At 42.7% G+C, this 17,527-nt stretch overlaps 1 protein-coding gene and 1 long non-coding RNA gene across 9 annotated transcripts in view; one reads left to right on the top strand and one right to left on the bottom strand.

Annotated features, from left to right (window-relative positions):
• The window catches only part of prtga (protogenin homolog a (Gallus gallus)), a 24,549-nt gene continuing 7,022 nt past the window's right edge, over window positions 1–17,527 (top strand). Inside the window, exons 1-10 of the mRNA XM_053864496.1 lie at window positions 1–139; window positions 862–1,164; window positions 9,178–9,322; window positions 9,453–9,586; window positions 9,935–10,231; window positions 10,300–10,459; window positions 10,696–10,943; window positions 12,462–12,626; window positions 13,017–13,322; window positions 13,955–14,143. Of these exons, the coding sequence (XP_053720471.1) occupies window positions 73–139; window positions 862–1,164; window positions 9,178–9,322; window positions 9,453–9,586; window positions 9,935–10,231; window positions 10,300–10,459; window positions 10,696–10,943; window positions 12,462–12,626; window positions 13,017–13,322; window positions 13,955–14,143 (2,014 nt within the window). The 5' untranslated portion in view covers window positions 1–72. The remainder of the gene's footprint in view (window positions 140–861; window positions 1,165–9,177; window positions 9,323–9,452; window positions 9,587–9,934; window positions 10,232–10,299; window positions 10,460–10,695; window positions 10,944–12,461; window positions 12,627–13,016; window positions 13,323–13,954; window positions 14,144–17,527) is intronic.
• The window catches only part of LOC128758509 (uncharacterized), a 16,678-nt gene continuing 7,648 nt past the window's right edge, over window positions 8,498–17,527 (bottom strand). For 5 of the 8 annotated variants that reach the window (XR_008414504.1, XR_008414501.1, XR_008414505.1 and 2 more), the window contains 4 exons: window positions 16,244–16,436; window positions 14,272–14,365; window positions 10,673–12,181; window positions 8,498–10,406 (listed from right to left, as the gene is read on the bottom strand). This is a non-coding gene — a long non-coding RNA (uncharacterized LOC128758509). The remainder of the gene's footprint in view (window positions 10,407–10,672; window positions 12,182–14,271; window positions 14,366–16,243; window positions 16,437–17,527) is intronic. The other 3 variants (XR_008414500.1, XR_008414502.1, XR_008414499.1) reach the window with 3 other exon arrangements.

The following is a 17,527-nucleotide window of genomic DNA, read 5'->3' on the forward strand; positions in this document are numbered from 1 at the left end:
CCGATCTGCTGGTCAGTATCAACGCAGCTCGACTGCCGGAGAGTCGCTAGCATGTTCCTAACGTCGTTATAAATGGCGCTTTTCAAAGGGAAATTACATCAGCGCTTGCTGTTCTTGTTGCTTTTTCTTCCGACCTCAGGTGAGCGCGTGAATTGTTCTCGCTCCGATGTTCGCGATAGAACTCTTTATTTTCGTGACACCTTAATCTGAATGACTTGGAAACCGGGCGGTCGCCAGTTTTGAACAATGTTATGCAGCTCGTGAATGTTTCTGCTAAAGGTACCAACTTCATTGAAGTCTCATTAGCGGTAAAGAAAACTATTTTGAGTGACAGTGAAACACAACTAGTTAAAGTTCTGAGTTCACTTAAATATCCATGAACTTTATTGATGATGAATAGACTTTACTTTCATAGACTAGATTTTTTTCCATTTAACTCTAAAATAACTGAGATCACAAAAAACATGACCTCTCAGTCCAAAAACGACCGGCATTGAATGGTATTTAATACTTTCATTCGTCATCAGGTGACATAGGGGAGTGTGTTGTTTAAGGTAGTCCATGTCTCTCAATCGTCCCACTTGATCCGGTGGTTAGTTCAGTGAAGATACACGCAAGAGTTGAGCAGAGTGAAGCTGATGACGTTATTAAATGGATTAAAGTTGAGTGTAAAGACTTGAGGCGATGCGCTTAAGAGTGGATTTATGGGTTAATCTATCTGGTTTACTTCATAAACGTTTACTATCACGTCAAGGGCAACTCAGATTAGTCAGTGCTTCAAAGTCAGTTGCAATGGAGTTTCTCAGTTATGATCATGTGTGGATGATGAACTCATGACGCCTCTCTCCCTCTCTCTCGCAGGTATTTTATGCTTTAGTGAGTTATTTTTCGTCAAGGAGCCCCGTGATGTCACTGTCATGCGCAAAGAATCTGCGGTTTTGGACTGTCAAGCTCGGGGAGAGGCGCCCATCGATGTTCGGTGGCTGAAAAATGGAGTTAAGCTGGTGGGGAACGAACGAGTGTCCCTGCTTTCCAACGGCTCCCTTTATATTTCGGAGGTGGAGAGCAGAAGAGGAGACAAATCAGATGAAGGGTTCTACCAGTGCCTTGCTCAGAACAAGTATGGAGCAATCCTGAGCCAGAAAGCCCATCTGACAATCGCAAGTGAGTATTGTGATGAGGAACTTGGGTTGCTGTTTATGTTCTTGGGAGCTTGTGTGCAATATTTAATTTAATTACTGATGGTACACAGAACACCATTGTTGGAAGCTGTGAGGGAAGAATCTGCCTCCAAATAGATACTGTTTGAAAGGCCCATTGGTGTGTTAATGAAAACAGCAGCAGATTTGAAAGGTTAGGCGCTGTCCAGGAGCCCGCTCTCCCGAGCTAAATAGCAGATGACCCCTATTCAGAGGCTTGGGCTTTCATGTTATTGCACCCTGATCGCCAGAAGAATTGTTCTTTTGGAATGCTTCCTCCCTCAACGCCGTGTGAGTTGGCTTCATGGTTTATGGTGGGGGGAGGTGGAGAAGCTTCAGGCAGTGCTGGGGCTTATCTCCTCATCTTACCCGCAGGCCGTACATCTTACCACGCCGCTTTTGAAAAATGTGTTAACTATTTCAACACAAGCCATGTGGCGCAGTTTGTTGTATATTTACCCGCAGGAAGTTATAATGAGGATTGAAACATGCACATAGGTGATTTTTTTTTCACCAATGACAACGAACAATATTCTGTTCCAAGAAGAAACCTTGAGAGAGAAGTACTCATGACTGTTTGATCACATAGCCACAGACGGAGAGAAGTTACAACGCGCAGAACTAATGCAGTTCTGCATGTGCTTTTTTTGTGTTAATACATAGCTACAGTAGTGCTTCAGTCAAGAGGAAGAATACAGCTGGAGATGATTCCACTGTGCTGGGTTCCACCTCTAGTCAATCCGTCTAAAGGGTCAGACAGTTCTACAGCAGCGGAACATGTCTGAAATATGATTCGATTTGAAATCAATTCTGTAATTGATTAGCGGCCAGTGTAAACAGTCACATTGTTAACAGACTAACAACGTCATTAACTTTTTAATTTAATCCCAAACATGGCTGATCGTCTGTTTAAAATATGTAAACGGTGCTTTATTAATGGATTAAATGGCTTACCTGCTTTATGGTCTTGAGTTAAGAGGTGATAAACTTTCCCAGTAATCTTTACTAGTTTGTTTTAAAATGGCACCTTAGGCTGCTGCAGGGTCTGTGTGGAAGCCCATAAAATTTGCACATACCTGAGAAATGTTCAAGGGAAGGACGAGGAGGCAACAGTGGGGATTGTTTCAAGTGGTGGGCACAGACACATACGCACACACGTGTGAATTGTCGTTTCCCAGTATCACAGCTTCACCCCGAGTGTCCAAATGACCAGACTTTATTGCAGGTCTTACCAGGTCAGTAGGAGCTGGAGGCTTTTTCACAAAGGTTTTTTTCTGCTTCACTACTTGGACCAGCTCTGAAAGGGCTTTTAATCCAGCTTGTTTTGTCCATGCTGCCCCTCGAAAGCGCCTTTAAAGAAAAGCTGCTTTGATGCAGTTATTAGTTCTGGCATCAATGTGCCAACGCGAATTGATAGTTTAATAGTCTGTGATTGTCAGGTGGAAGGAGCAGGTGAGCAGGGTGTAGAATCAGAGTGGAGCGTCTAGGTGGGAAGAAAACACATTTTTAGGCCAAATGGTTTTATGTTTTGACAGAGGCCTTCCCAGTTTAAACAATGCAAAGGTGATGGTGGCCAAAGCACAAAGGTGAGCGAAGATTTGGCCCTGATGAAGTGGAATGTGACACATGAGCTTCACCATGTGACTTTTGTCAACAGACTTCAGATTGATGTGAAGGGTCTCGTCTCCTGGTCTGAGCCGCTTACTTGAATTAAACAGAGATGACATGACGGATAGTGAACACATGGTTGGTGGATGTGTTGTCATTTGTTGCTCGGAAATAGCCATGTAGCTTTCACAATATATATCATAGCAGGTCTATTCAATACTTTTTGTCCTATTACTGTGGGGTTGTCTTTGGACGGTCTCTGTGGAGGAACAGAAAAGGTCTCCATGTGTAAGAGCTTGAGAGGTATGAGTGCATTACATAACATGACGTGCTGCTCTGCTAATACTACCGCTATAAGTGATTGTTGTCAGGAATGCCTGGTCTAAAATTCAAGCATGACGCGACTGTTGTCATGGAGCCGTTTCGCCGTGATTAATGAACTCATTTACACAAGTGCTCGCTATGTGGTGACCATTTTATTTGCAGATTGATGGGTTTCAGCTCCTCATTGATCCAGCGCTTTCTGAAGTCGATGTGGAACCTCCTCCTCATAAGTGACTTGGAGATACCCACACCAATCATTTTAAGATATGGTGATCAAAAACCAAAAACTGTATTTGTTTTGATTGTGCTGAGTCACCGTTTCCCACAAAAGTTTTGTTTGAGTTGTTTACATGTTCTGTGTCAACAAATGAGATATTGTAAAAGCTAGTTCCATTACAGTAAAGAGTTGCTTATGAGAAATATTTCTATATTGTGTGTGTGTAAACTTTAGTGGGAGTTAGAACTAGGGCTTGAGCCAAGACGCTGTCTGGGAATATTAACCCAACATAACAAAAGTTTTATTAATTTAACATACACAGATTTGTATTTCTCTGTTCTTTCTTGTTCTTTCTGATGGATAACGGCGCTTTGGAGATCTAAGGAGCTGCTTCACTTAAATGTTGCTAAGCGCCGCACTTAAAATCCCTAATAAGACCAAAGCAAACTTCACCCAGTCTGAATAAATGAAATGTCCTTGAGAGAGATGACTCAAAGGCTGGAATCTTGTTTTTCTCCTCTGCTGGACACGAAAGGTTACCATGGTTCCCCAGAACGGCAGGCCCTTGGGTCAAAGGTCTCCCTAAATTGTTCAATATATGGAGGCCGGTAACACGGGTCCCAGAAAACTTTATTGAGACTTTTTCTCATGTGTGGTGATTTTAATAAGTTGTTGCCGGGACCCCGTTGTTGGCGAAGAGAAACATCTTTAGATTTTCCTTTCCATATGTAGTATGGAGCTGCTTGTTTTTTTTTGTTTTTTTTCTAAAATCCAGAAAGGAGGTGCCCATGTTTACAGAAGACGACGTGTCCTGATCAGGAGATTAGAGACAAAGAAGTCACTGTGTGGTGAACGGAGGGTTCACTGTTGAATGATTGGAAAACTTTGCAGCAGAGATAAGGGACAGAGGAGGAGGGGGTGCATTCTCTTTCCAACACCAACACCCCCATTACGTGCTGCTTTCAGGGGTCATGCTGCTCATGGGAATAGGTCTTTGTTTAGCCAGGCCAGTGGTCACTTGACTGTCCTGCCGCTTGTGTAGCGCTGCTGCACATCTGCCAACCAGCTAGTGATTGATTTGTCGGCTGTTTTTCAGCTTCACATTCTTCTTCTCTTCTTTTCTTATCAGCCACTGCTTCATTCTGTGAGGTCACGTGGTGTTTAAGAAAGTCATTCATTAGAGCAAAGGCTCCCAAAGGTTTGGTCTATTGTACACGTCATTTTTATATTCCAGCTGAAGTTGACTCAACGTAGTCGCAGAGGCCAGTTTCCGTTTTGTTAAAAAGACTGGTGCTGATGACAGCATCAATTTAGTGCGCAGCTGCCGAAGGAGGTGATCAATTTTAATGTCTCCCTGTAAAGATTGTACCCTGGAGGGCGACTTTGGCTGAAGAGGAGCGGTCCTCCGTTCTGTCTTGTAGAATTAACACTTGCATGTACGAAAACGTTTCAACAGAATGCCTTTCTCATAGTGACATTGAGGAAATCAACACATATCACAATTATTGCCTTTTTAGATTCTGTGTCTTTCTTTTTAAGGATGACAAACTCAGGGCTCTGACAGTTTTAGAAATTTGGCCTCTACCCACTCAGTAGCTCAGTGCTCCGATACAGAGGTAGCCGGCAGAGGTGGCAGTATGTGGGCAGTTTCTCATCTCTTCTTTCAAAGAAAATAAAAACTCTGACCGAAGTTTAGGTTTATAATTGTGTTTGTATTGGTGATGTTTAACTGTACAGCACTAGTCAACTAAATCCACTAAAGTATACTCCTTTCAGTGCAGTGTACTCTAATCATTATTATAATATCTATTCATTGCATGTATTAAATGCAGTTATGTCAAGTGAATTTAATTAATAAATCTTTTTTTTATTTTTATTTTAGAACCAAGACACAGAATCATTGATTCGTTGTTCAGTTCTGAATAAAGAAAATGATTTTGTCGTTTGTAAACAAGAAAGAAGTACTGACGTGATGTAGCCCACGGCAAAGTTGTGACATGTGACTCACCAACAACCAAAACTTGTTGAGCTTGACAGATCTCAGCTCAGAGAAAAATGATCACCTTAGGATCCGAATAGTCGCGTTGCATAATACGGCCAAGGTTTGCTAAACTGACTGTGGCTGGGAAACTGACCACACTGGAGAGGAGGCTGAACTAATTCCTGGTATTTGTAAGGGGACCTTTGTTTGGGCCTGACCTGTCCGCTGACCTTCAGTTTGTTGAGCTGCCGGAATCAGTGAGCCCATCTGGTGCAAAGTAAAGGACTGTGTTTGCTAGAAGGCAGGCTGGTCGTTCAACTTCCAGTGTGTCGCTCAGATGCCTTTTGTTATTTAAGATGGAATTCCACGAGGTAGATGCTCATCAGGAACATGTGTGTCGCATGCGGTTGCTTTAGTTGACTGAAATTCTACATTATACAACGTGGGACAATCTCAATAGATCTTGTTGTGCCCCCGTAGTTGTGCATCTGCAGAAGTGCTTTAAAAGCAACGTGATGATATACATTTGCAGTTTTTACAATAGTTTGAAATGAATGTAAATGTGACAGGATGTAATTGTTTTTTGTGGGGGACCACTGAAATATATTCTATATTTCATTATATGTTTTTATCCAGCTGACTGAAAAGCATTACTGTCATTTAAAAGCTGCGTACCAGAGCGCATGGGTGATGCAGCAGTTTTCTTGGTGGCAGTGCAGTGGGGGGTTTGTGCACGGATCTAATGGGGGCTCTGCAGGATTTGTGGATGTCAGAGGTGAGAGGTGAGATGGCTGGGCAGGGCAGATGGGCAGCCTTGCTTCTATTTGTCGTAGGAGGAAAGGCCAACACATTTTGGTCAATAGTTTGCATGAATAAGTCGAACTGACTTTAAAGGGTCATCGTGCAAAAACTTCCACAAGGGAAAGTTTAGAATGATGTTCAGCATTTGTATTCACCACTGTTTATAAGTTGGAATTGATTCTAGCATGGCGTTAACTAAACGCAGATAATGAATCAGAAGCAGCTCGATGTGTTTACTCGGATAATTCTATAAACATGTTCCCCTCCGGCAAAGCTCATGGCTCACAGATGAAGGTCACACAGCCATACCATCCTGTGTAATTATAGATTTCCCGGCATGAATTAGTAGTTTATCAATAATCAATGATCAGCCTGCTGTTTGTCAAGCCGACATCATTTGCCTGAAAGTGGAGCGGCTGAGCATCCCAGCAGCTCATCTGCTGTCGCCCCGCGGTCATATCACTCCACCACATTAATGGCATTTTTGTAGAAGCCTGTGTTAACATGGGGATCGAAGGGTGGGGGTGGTGGAAAGTTAAGGGGGTGGAGGGGTGCCCCACTCACTCTGTTTCCACATCAAACAGCCGCAGTGGATCTTACCAACAGGAGTCATTTGATTAAATGTGGCTATGACGTGAGCATCTGAGAATTAGGAAGAAAAGTTTTGTAGGAACAAAAACCTCTCACTGTGAAGGCATTTCTGCTCTTACTTTTCAGTCTCTTATCGATGCTCCACGCACCAGTGATTTGCTATGAAGTTTAGGGTCAGTATATGAGTGTACAAAAATCCCTTTTCACTTTCATTGCCTTCACTGTTATTCCAAATTTCCATCCATTACATCACTCCTTACACCCTTTTGTCCTTCTTTTCCCTCGCTGAACAATGCAGTTGACACTGGGTTTACTCTTTTATTCAGGCTGAACAGAAGTTGTCCTGTAGTCGTCATAGAACACATCAAGAAACACAAGTCTGATCAATAATTCAGTCTATCTCAGCAGACTAGAAAAACACTCTCGAGCTGAGGTGATAGTTTTGTCACAACTGTTCTTTGCTGAAATGGATTCTGCGAGTGTTAAAACAGTCAGGGGTCTTGTCTTGTTTCGCACCGCAACACCTGCCTACTCTTCGACTTCTTCTGTTCTCGAGACAGCTTGGTGGGATCTGTAGGAGGCGTATGAAATTATTAATATCACGTAATTCCATTACACCAACCAAAATGTGGAGTCAGGGATTGTTAATATCTGGCTACAATGGATTTTTTTTCCCTTTAGCCAGGCTTTATGAGTTGGTGGCAGAGATACTGTTTTATGAGCTTTTAAGATGCGAAAGTGCGAATGTTTTGGGGGGATTTGTCAAACCAGACTTTGATAGGGATATGTGTGTGGATGATTTGGAGTTACCCTTCCCACTTCTACTTCACTCAGTCAGGCGGAGGTATCTGGTTGTAGGAAAAGGAAGTCTGATCTTCTCAAAGAGATGTTGCTGCTGGTATCAGGTCCACGCCACTTGGTGCTGGGAAATGAGGGAACAAGCAAGAATGTGTCCGAGTCTTGCAACTGAAAATCTCTTTTCTTTTTTTTAAATAATTTAAATAGAGTGTAATATGAAGTTGGTCAAAGCGAGCAAACATGCAGTTTGTGTATGCGTTGGATATCTTTTGAAATCGTGAATCAATTCAGGCATGTTTAAAGAGGCGATCGTCATAGTTAAGTGTAGTTAATGACTCAGCCAAAATAATTCTTTATGTCTTTATTCTATGAGTTGTTCACAGCCATATTTAATTTGAAAAGAGAAAAAAAACTCAAGTCACAAACTTCTATATTAATTGAAAACAAATAGTTAACGATTAAAGTTAGGCCATAAAAAACAAATAGATTTATTCATGTGTCTTGTGTCAGTGTCTTATGGCTTTTCTACACTTTTTTTTTTGGTTACCTCGGTATTTGCTCTCTATCACAAACAGGGGTGCAATTGATTTCTTTTAACAAATGATTGACCTCAGGCTTCAGCAGCCTTTTGAGCCAAAGGGGGGATGGTGGATCTGAGTGTGACCTTAGTGGCTTTTAGGACTTTATAGCCCTAAAGGAGGGGCTGTTAAAGAGGGCGTTTATTAACGAAAAAAAGGGCCCACAGAATTTTAAATTAGAATGCATCAGCTTGTTGGGTTAGTTTGTTTCTCTATAAAGAGCTTCATTGTAATTTGCTGTGTGTGCAGTGCGCTGGGATGTGGTTGATACTCGGTCAGAATGTCATTCTACATGGTCATTTTACTGGTCATGACAGATGCATATGTTTAAAAACGCATGACAAACCAAAGACCGTTGCTCTGAATACTGTTAGCTTACTTATACCATGTTATAGAATACACAATACAGTTACTCATAAAAAATAAAGCAAGGGATACCTGTGCTTTAATGGCAGCCTGAAGCGACCAGCGCTGTTAAGATAACTAGTTAGTTATTGCTGGTGAGCAAAAATGAATAATAAATTGAGAGGTTTTTCTTTCGGCAGTGATTGTGACTGTGACTCTATGATCCAGCATGTTCTTCTTGAAACTTCTGACTCAGATGTTTTCCCCTTATGGGGTGATAATAACTTTGAGCTACCTTGAATTCATTTCGGTGCGCTTGTAATTCATTTGGTTTTGACAGTGTGTTAATAATGTGTCACATAAACAACCCTGTCTTGTATTGAAGAAGCAAAACTTTGTTCAGTTGTGTTGCAATTTCTAGTTTTACACACACATGCGCGCTCACCTGCACATGAGGTCTGTTGAGTTCAGATTATGCAATAGAGATGCTACTGTTGTAGTGGTGGTTTCTGGTCACACTGGTGGTAACTTGGAGTTAAATCTCTGACCCACTAGCACATATCTGTCTACAGGCTTGTTATTGTATTTTAAGCCTATAAGTACACCGTTTTTTCTTGTTGATTTAAAAAAAAAAACAGGTCAAATTGAAATAAGAAGTTGGCTTTTTTCCTGTCGATGCTGTTGAACTGCTCCTTTAACATGAAAGTATTTTCTTATTGCTTTGTTTCACAACAGGTATCAACTCATTTGCAATCCAGCCAATGTCCATGGTGGTAACTGAAGGCTCAGTTGCCAGATTTTCTTGCAAAATCAGTGCACACCCTCCCCCTATTATCACTTGGGAGTTCAATCGGGTCACGTTACCCCTGGCCACTGACAGGTATGCATGCTCTTGTTTTCAGTCTTATTCCTGGGTATTTATCTTTCACCTACTCAACAGAGAGCCTTGAGTCTTTCACCACTTTCAGCCAGTATCAGTCGAAATAATTCACCCCGATCTTGTCCTTCAGAATCACAGTCCTGCCCAGTGGTGTTCTCCAGATTCACGGCGTGAAGCGTGCGGATGCTGGTAATTACCGCTGTATCGCCACCAACATCGCCAGTCGCCGTAGAAGCGCAGAGGCGACCCTCACTGTCACTGCAGGTTTGTGTGTCCCTGAAATCACTTGAAATCTCTTAGTGCAAATGCATTGTTTTCTGACTGGTAGGAGATGGAGTTGTAATTGTTAAGACTTAATTCAACTGCTCGTATTCGTCTTTCATTCACTTTCAACACTGCGCTTCAACGATGGAAACAAATCATTTTATACAGAAACAAAGCATGGCTGAACAGTTGGCTGATCAAAGTTATCTAAAACATCTGGTATTTATGAATAGAGAATTACATATTTCTGATCAACATCTTGGAAGCAAATCAGATTATATTTCTGTGATTTTAAAACTTGAATGTGCCCTAAAGTCTAACACGTTACACTTACCTTTCCTGTGGCAGGTCTGAGCCCCCGCCCTCCTCAAAAGCCTCAAATCATCGCCGGGCCTCAGAATATTTCAGTGTCCTTGCACCAGAGTGCTGTGTTAGAGTGCTTGGCCACCGGACATCCCCGGCCCATCATCTCCTGGAGCCGAGCCGACAGCAAGTCTATCGACGTTTACAACACCAAAGTGTTGGGAAATGGCAACCTCATTATCTCTGACATCAAGCCGCAGCACGGAGGAGTCTACATGTGTCGAGCCACGACTCCTGGAACAAGGAACTACACCGTGGCCTCGGCAAACGTCACCGTACTTGGTAATACGGCTGTGTTTATTGGGTCAGAGCAGAGTGAATGTAGTGAGCTGACCTTCCCTCTCCCACAGCACCTCCCTCCTTGGTAGAGTGGCCAGAGAGCCTGACTCGTCCCCGCGCAGGGACAGCCAGATTTGTGTGTGAAGCTGATGGGTTTCCAAGCCCTCAGATCACTTGGCTGAAGAACGGAGAGACGATTCACTCAAATGGCCGCATCAAGATGTACAACAGGTATTTCTCTTTCTGTTTTTCTTGGGTGCCATAGACGCCGCGGTATTTCTTTGTCAATTAAAGCGTTCCAGATAAATAATTAACCAGCAGAGAGGAAACTGAATAATTAACGCCAGTGCAAATGACTATTTTACTTGCTCTCCTGTAATTTGCTGCTGCTCTTTATTCACCTCTTAGTTGTCTTGAGAGGTAATTATGGACTGCGCGCGTCACCTGTTTATTTCTGTGTCCCACAGCAAACTGGTTATCAACCAGATCATTCCGGAAGACGATGCCATCTATCAGTGCCAGGCAGAGAATGAGCAGGGGTCCGTCCTGGCCATGGCGCGGCTCATCGTGGTGATGTCAGAAGACCGTCCGAGCGCTCCGAGGAACATCAGAGCGGACACGGTGTCGAGCTCCGCCATCCTCCTGGCTTGGGAGCGACCACTTTTCAACTCGGATAAAGTCATCGCATACTCTGTGCACTACATGAAAGCAGAAGGTGAGTGAGGTGCTGTTTAGGTGTGAGTTTACATGAGGAAGCTCTGCCCAAGACCAGGTGTTCTTAACCATTTTGATTGTTTTTTTCCTGAACAAATAGGCCCAGGGCCCATTCAAGTTAGATTCATTACCCTTAGTTTCATTGTGTTCAACAACCATATTTAATCTACTTACACATAAACAAAGCAAAACCTTGTGAAATGACATTAAACCATGTGATGATCGCAAAGATATTTATTTGTCATCGAAAAGTCCAACCAGCATCAGAACCAGGTACAAGTCATATTCATCAAATTTACAAAAGAAAAATACACTTGATGCAACTGTTGAGAAAAAAAAAATACAATTCTGTATAAAATATATATAATAAAATTATATTTAAATAAAAATGTTTTATTTTCGAAATAAACTTTCCCCGCTGTGGGACTGATAAAGGCCATCACATGAAAGTATTTTCTAATAAATTTTAAAAACTGCTTCAACAGGTGCTTTCATGAACAGTTATTACAGTCTTTATCATTTTTTATTTTCAAGAACTTCTCCATCATCAATAGTCACAAATTTGCAGCTGTCAAGTCATTTCAATGACACTCTACTGGCAAATATATTAAAACTGAGCGTCTCATGGCCCAGAGGAGTTAAACAAAAAACTTTTAGCGGCTCTTTAGAAGGCGCTCACTGTCCAACCATGTGCCTCGGCCCTATGGTTAATAATCACTGCCCTAGACTACAGAAATGGTGTCACCACACAGATATAAAGTCAGAATATTAACAAATAATCTTCCTCTGTGGACCGCCAAGGTGCAGATCTCCAGGAATCAGGGGCCCTAATTTAGGCTGAGAAATATCAGCATGCTGGCAAACCTATTCAGAAACTCTCAAGGGCCCTCAGTCTTTCAGCCTCTCTGGGAACTCATTCTTCTAACAAGTCACATCCAAACAATTTCTCTAGCTTCAGTCTCATACAGACTCTCATTGTGCTTTCACTGACTTTATAATGCTTAGCTGTGCATTATTTAAAAAGGTAAAATGAGCACCTGCTGGATTTGTTTTGAGTAGGTCAAGATCATTTAGAACAGAGAGCATCTGTCAATGATTTACTGCACTTGATTCAGATGAAGTGACACAATCTCACCCACCGTGGTCGGCGAAGAAAGGCCGTCTGTTGACATTGATGGAGTGTGAGAGGGAACGCTGTGCACCTGAGGATGCAGACGGAGGTCTTGGAGTAAATGGAAGCTGTAATGAAAGGGAAAGCTAATTAGCCAGTGTGATGGAGTGGCCAAAGTGTATTTCCTGTGCAGGCAGCGGGAGGGCGTGAATTGGACAGGAAGGACTTCTTACACTCTAGAGAAAGGCTGACTGAGGCATTCAGGGGAGGTTTTGTTTGAGACCTTATTCAGGAGAGCGGAATACAGAAGAGGATGTTACATGTAATCACTGACAGTGAACCTCCTGGATTTAGGCTTCCATGTTGGGGGATTTATTAGTGTATGATCAGGTCTTTTTCCTCCAACAGGATTAAACAACGAAGAGTATCAAGTTGTCATTGGAAACGATACGACCCGATACATCATTGAAGACCTGGAGCCAGCGCGCAACTACACCTTCTATGTGGTGGCCTACATGCCGATGGGTGCCAGTCGCATGTCGGACCACATGTTCCAGCACACACTCGAGGATGGTAAGACGCTCTCTCCAAATGAATGGCTGACTGTCTAGAGGCTCTTCACAAGCTCCAGTGTAGTTGTAGTCTTTTTCCCACGTAGTCACTCAGCTTAGAAAGGAGTTTAAAGTTCTGTAGTATAAACAATGTGTTTGGATGTGATTGTGCAGGTTATTATCAGAACACATTCCAAAATTATTTAGGCTTTGTCTTGCATCTGACGTACTCAGTGAAAAAAGAACGCACTAAAAAGAAAAACTCTCTGTATGACTAAGAAGCAAACCGTACCGTTATTGGAATTGCTGGTCAACATATTGACCAGATCCAAGTCAGCAGTACATTCATTTTGGCAGCGTCACATCGTGGCAAATGAACTTTTCACCCATTCTTGATTTGTTGTTCTCACAGTTCCTCTCCGTGCCCCTGAGCTCAGCCTCACCAGCAACAGTCCCACTGACATCCAGGTCTCGTGGCAGCCTTTGCCAGAGAAGCTGAGTCGTGGCCGCGTCACTGCCTACCGCCTGTCCTATCGCACCACTGCGGAGAGCACGGCCTCACAGGTGGATCTACCTGGTGGGACCACCAAACATCTTCTTGAAAAGCTGCAGCCTGACACCATCTACCTCCTGCGGTTAGTGGCATCCACCAGTGTGGGATGGGGGGAGCAGTCGGCATGGACCTCCCATCGCACGCCGAAAGCCTCCAGTGCTCGAGGTAAGAGACAGAGTGGTTTCTTAACTTCTGCTGCAGCAGTTTGTGTCGTAGAACGCTGATCCATGCTCATATAAGTTTTTAAGTGTGAGCATTTTAGAAGGACCAGGGCTTATAATCATGTTAAGGCATTGCATTTGTTACTCAGTGACCTTTGCTCCGAACTGTTGGACGGGCTTCTGTCATGGGTCATAAAGGGAGCGACTCAGGCCTCCGGGTGGGAAAGAGTATATGGCTGTTAAGGGCTTCATCAGAGCCATTGAGGCGGGGGAAGGGGAGGATTCATTTTCCCTGCCCATCACTGCTGCCCTCTGTCCTCACTTCTAAGGAGTCTGCTTATGGCGTACTCAATTCCCTTAAATCCTTGAGTGGAAATGTGTGAAACTGCTCCCTGGACGAGCTTTTCTTGGGTCTGTGATTAGTGGGAAACAGCTGGAGAAGCTACAGAAAAACAACTGCAGCTGGACTTGAAAGTCTGTTCCTGGAAAACCATTTTCTAAGAATATCACCATTTTTGAAGGTCTTTGGCTGGGAACATTAGACTATTCAGAATAACACATCATGAAACACAATACTCATCAGTGTGAGCACATACGGGTGATGATATTTGACAGTTCTGTTTCTCCTCCCCACAGTTCCCCTGGCACCTGAGATACACTTGGAGCCGTTGAACTGCACCACAATACTAGTGCGATGGAGACTTGCTGCCAGGAATTCGGCCAGCATGCAAGGATATAAGCTTTTCTACCATGAGGAAAGCCGGTCTGAGAACGCCCCGGTTCAGCTGCGGGCCTCGGATAACACCTACACCATTGGAGGACTTGGTGAGTGGCTCATTGAACCAACCTCTTTTCTGCTATACTGAAAGTATCTGCGTCAAATTACTTCAAGGTTAATCAGTGCAACCTCTTTCACATGTCCTTTGTATTCTTCTTAGTTTGGTATTTCCTACCAGAGTTTGCCACGGAAGTCAGCCTCCTTCCATCTTTAGTCTATGTTGATCATCCTCCTCATTGACCTCATGCATGAGATTCATTGACTGTACTCTGGGGAAGAAGAGAGGATGAACTCTCAGACTTAGTTTGAAATGAATTTGGTTTGAGTTTTCACTTGGGCTTTATTTATAATAATCATAAAATTGGAATAGTTTGTGTATGCAACTCAATCCAAGTGTTCCCCGTGTCGTTATCTTGAGTTTCAGTTTCATCAAAAGTCCCTGGCTTTTGTATCAGTTTCGTTTTTTTGTAAAGTGGGGAAGGATCCCAGGGTCACTAGTGGACAAATGACCATCTGTGGGGAGCGGGAGGAGGAGGGGTCAACCAGGTGGCCAGCAGCTGACTTGTAAATCATGTATCTCTGCTGGACTGGGAACAAGAGATGCGAAAGTGTGAACTCATGTGGAAACACATTCAGTTCTGCTACTGTACCGGTAGCAACACTAGTAGCATTGAAATGTTTCAAATTCAGAAACGCATAGATGGCATTTTCTTGCTTGCTCTGACCGTGAATGCTGAAAATGTTTCATTTCTTAATGTTGAAAGTGCAACCTTAATGATTGCTCTGTGCTGTCAAATACTACATAAAAATCTTGTGTTAAATGAGAAGAATAATCAGCTTGCTGCAGAGCTGGAGAGAGTGAAGCAGTTTTATTGTGTGTTTTATGACTCCTGCCAACAGTGGTGCTAGAGGAGCATTCACTTCAAAGCCTCACTCACTTTGTGTTGAGCTGGAGAGCCACAAAGACAGTTTATGATCCAGGACTTAAAGCAAATGCAGCACATGATGAATTGATCCACGGACAAAACATTGATGGTGTCTCCAGTCTTCAATATTGCTGCGTATTTTAGATGTTTTTCTCACGAGTGGGGTGCAGAACCAAAATAGTGAGGTGTCAAAGAGACATCTCACGTCAGAGAAAATCCTGCTGTGTCTGCATCAACAAACTTTTACTTTTTATAGCTTCCTTTTCACAACTCTGGGGTGCATATCAGTGTGTTGAAAAGTATGTCACTGGTTTCTTTTTTTGCGTTTAGAATACATGAATAATTCAACATGATATGACCTTATACCAGTGTACTATGCCACTGCATATCAACCAAGCACTACTACGTATTAACAATACGCTATAACAGTAGACTGGTCTGTACGATTCTGTACTTAAACGTACTACAGTATGATTGATACTGCACTGTAAAATGCTACCTTATTTTTAAACCACACAATACTTTACGGTCAAGGACTGAGGTGTATCATGCCACATATTGCACTTCAATAGAATTTATTATAATAAACACTAAGTATGTCATAAACATGTGAAGTATGCCATAAGCTATACCTAAAATATGCTGTATGATACTACGCTACATACTGACTCCTCTGAAAATAATATAAACAAACATATATATACATTTTTGTTAGTTTGTGTGGGAGGGTTAGAGCTTCAGACTACTACAGGCCTTTTTTTATTAGCATCTTCTTATTGTTACTATTGATGAATTCCACTTGTTACTGTTGAACGGCATTTGTGAGCTATAAACCACAGGATGCGTTCAATTTCAGCAGTTAAACTTTGCAAATTGAACCTAACCTGACTTCAAATGGCATTTCCAATAACTGCGCTCCTGTCCTTCGTCAATAGCATTGATTTTCCAACACTTGCTGTGACAAAAGTGGATGTTGCTGATTCAGCATTGTATACAGCTGTTCAAGGACATGCTATTAGCCAGCTGTTTTTTTAGCACTAATAATAGAAGCATTCTGGGAGGAAAATGATGTAACTGTTCCTCATATGTGTATTCTTCCCTTCCCTCTGTCTGTGGGAGGATCATAGCTTAAATACCTCTCATACCTGTCCACACCACCACATTTATCATGTGTTCCTGGTTGGACTGGTGTGCCTGTTTCATTTGGAATTTTTTCCCTACCTGTATGAGACTCTTTTCCGTGAGCGTGAGCAGAAGAGGAGAGGGGTTGGAGCCCAGGATGATGGATACTGGGGTGTGGGTCCATGTGGGAGTTGACATTTACGGCCCCTGTTCAGGCCTGACTTGCTCCGGCCTGGGGGGCCTCTCACAGGGCAGAACAAAACCTCTGAGGCCAACAGGATCTGCATTTTGGCTGTAAAAGAAAAAAAGGTGACCACAAATGGCTCAAATATGCCCTTTAATGCAAACAGGCTGATTTACGGTGGAAGGGCCGTGTGAAATGTAGGGGTCAGGAGTGTGTCTTGGAGATATTAAAGAAACAGTATTCACATCTTTAAAGTAATGAGATCAAAGGACTGATGCGTCAAACAGAGCTATTCTCATAGATTTTTGTGGGTGATCAACATAGCTGTTTAGATGAGAATGTAACTGTAACTAGGCTTTTTGCTACTACTAAACCAACACGCTCTTCTCTGAACACCAGAGTGTCCTTTCATCTTGTTTCTCTCTTCTTTCACTCACTTCCTCTCCCCTAAGATTGAGATCCACATCCCCTATTTTTGCGGGGTTTTAGCCTGCCCGGATTCCATGTCAAAGGTCATGCCCCAGATGTCAGAGCTTCCCCCCGTTAGAGATCCTCTCTCGCATAATTACAGCTGGCCCATTGTGCAGCAGGCGTGTGCAGAGGTGCATGCTATATGTTTAGAGGTGGAACACTGAGGCATGACAAAGTCAGCTGAAGCTTTTCATCACTAGGTGAACAATGTTGTCACTGTGCTAGTATTAAAACAGGTTTAGATGTGGTCATGCTCTTCTATCAATCTATATGGCCATTACTGACCCTCTGGGTGAATTTCATATTTTCTGCGGAGCACTATCGGCTCAACTCATTTTCTTAAACCCATGACCTCGGATTCTTTGAGAGTTTTATCTCGACCTGACCTGCTGGCCCTGGTTTGGCTTCAGTGAAACTCCTGAGGGCTGTGTGGGGGGTGAACACTCCCCTCAAATTCCTTATTTCCATGGAAACAAATTTGTCTTTCTTTCAAGGAGTTAAATATGTTTTCAGTGTGGTAAAATGCAACTATACTAGCATCTGTATCAACTAGTATTAAATTAGTGTTTTTGTCTGACTTCAGTGAAACTTTGAGATAGTCTAGGTTTATGTTCACAATGGGGGTCACTAAGTGGGATCTTGGGAATGTGTTGCAATACTTGTTTATTAGTACTGTTATAGTTGTTGCTATGGAGTTTTTAAGTTGTTATGAATTCATACGACTATAA

This window comes from Synchiropus splendidus, chromosome 5 (genome assembly GCF_027744825.2).
Source record: "Synchiropus splendidus isolate RoL2022-P1 chromosome 5, RoL_Sspl_1.0, whole genome shotgun sequence".
Classification (NCBI taxonomy): domain Eukaryota; kingdom Metazoa; phylum Chordata; class Actinopteri; order Syngnathiformes; family Callionymidae; genus Synchiropus; species Synchiropus splendidus.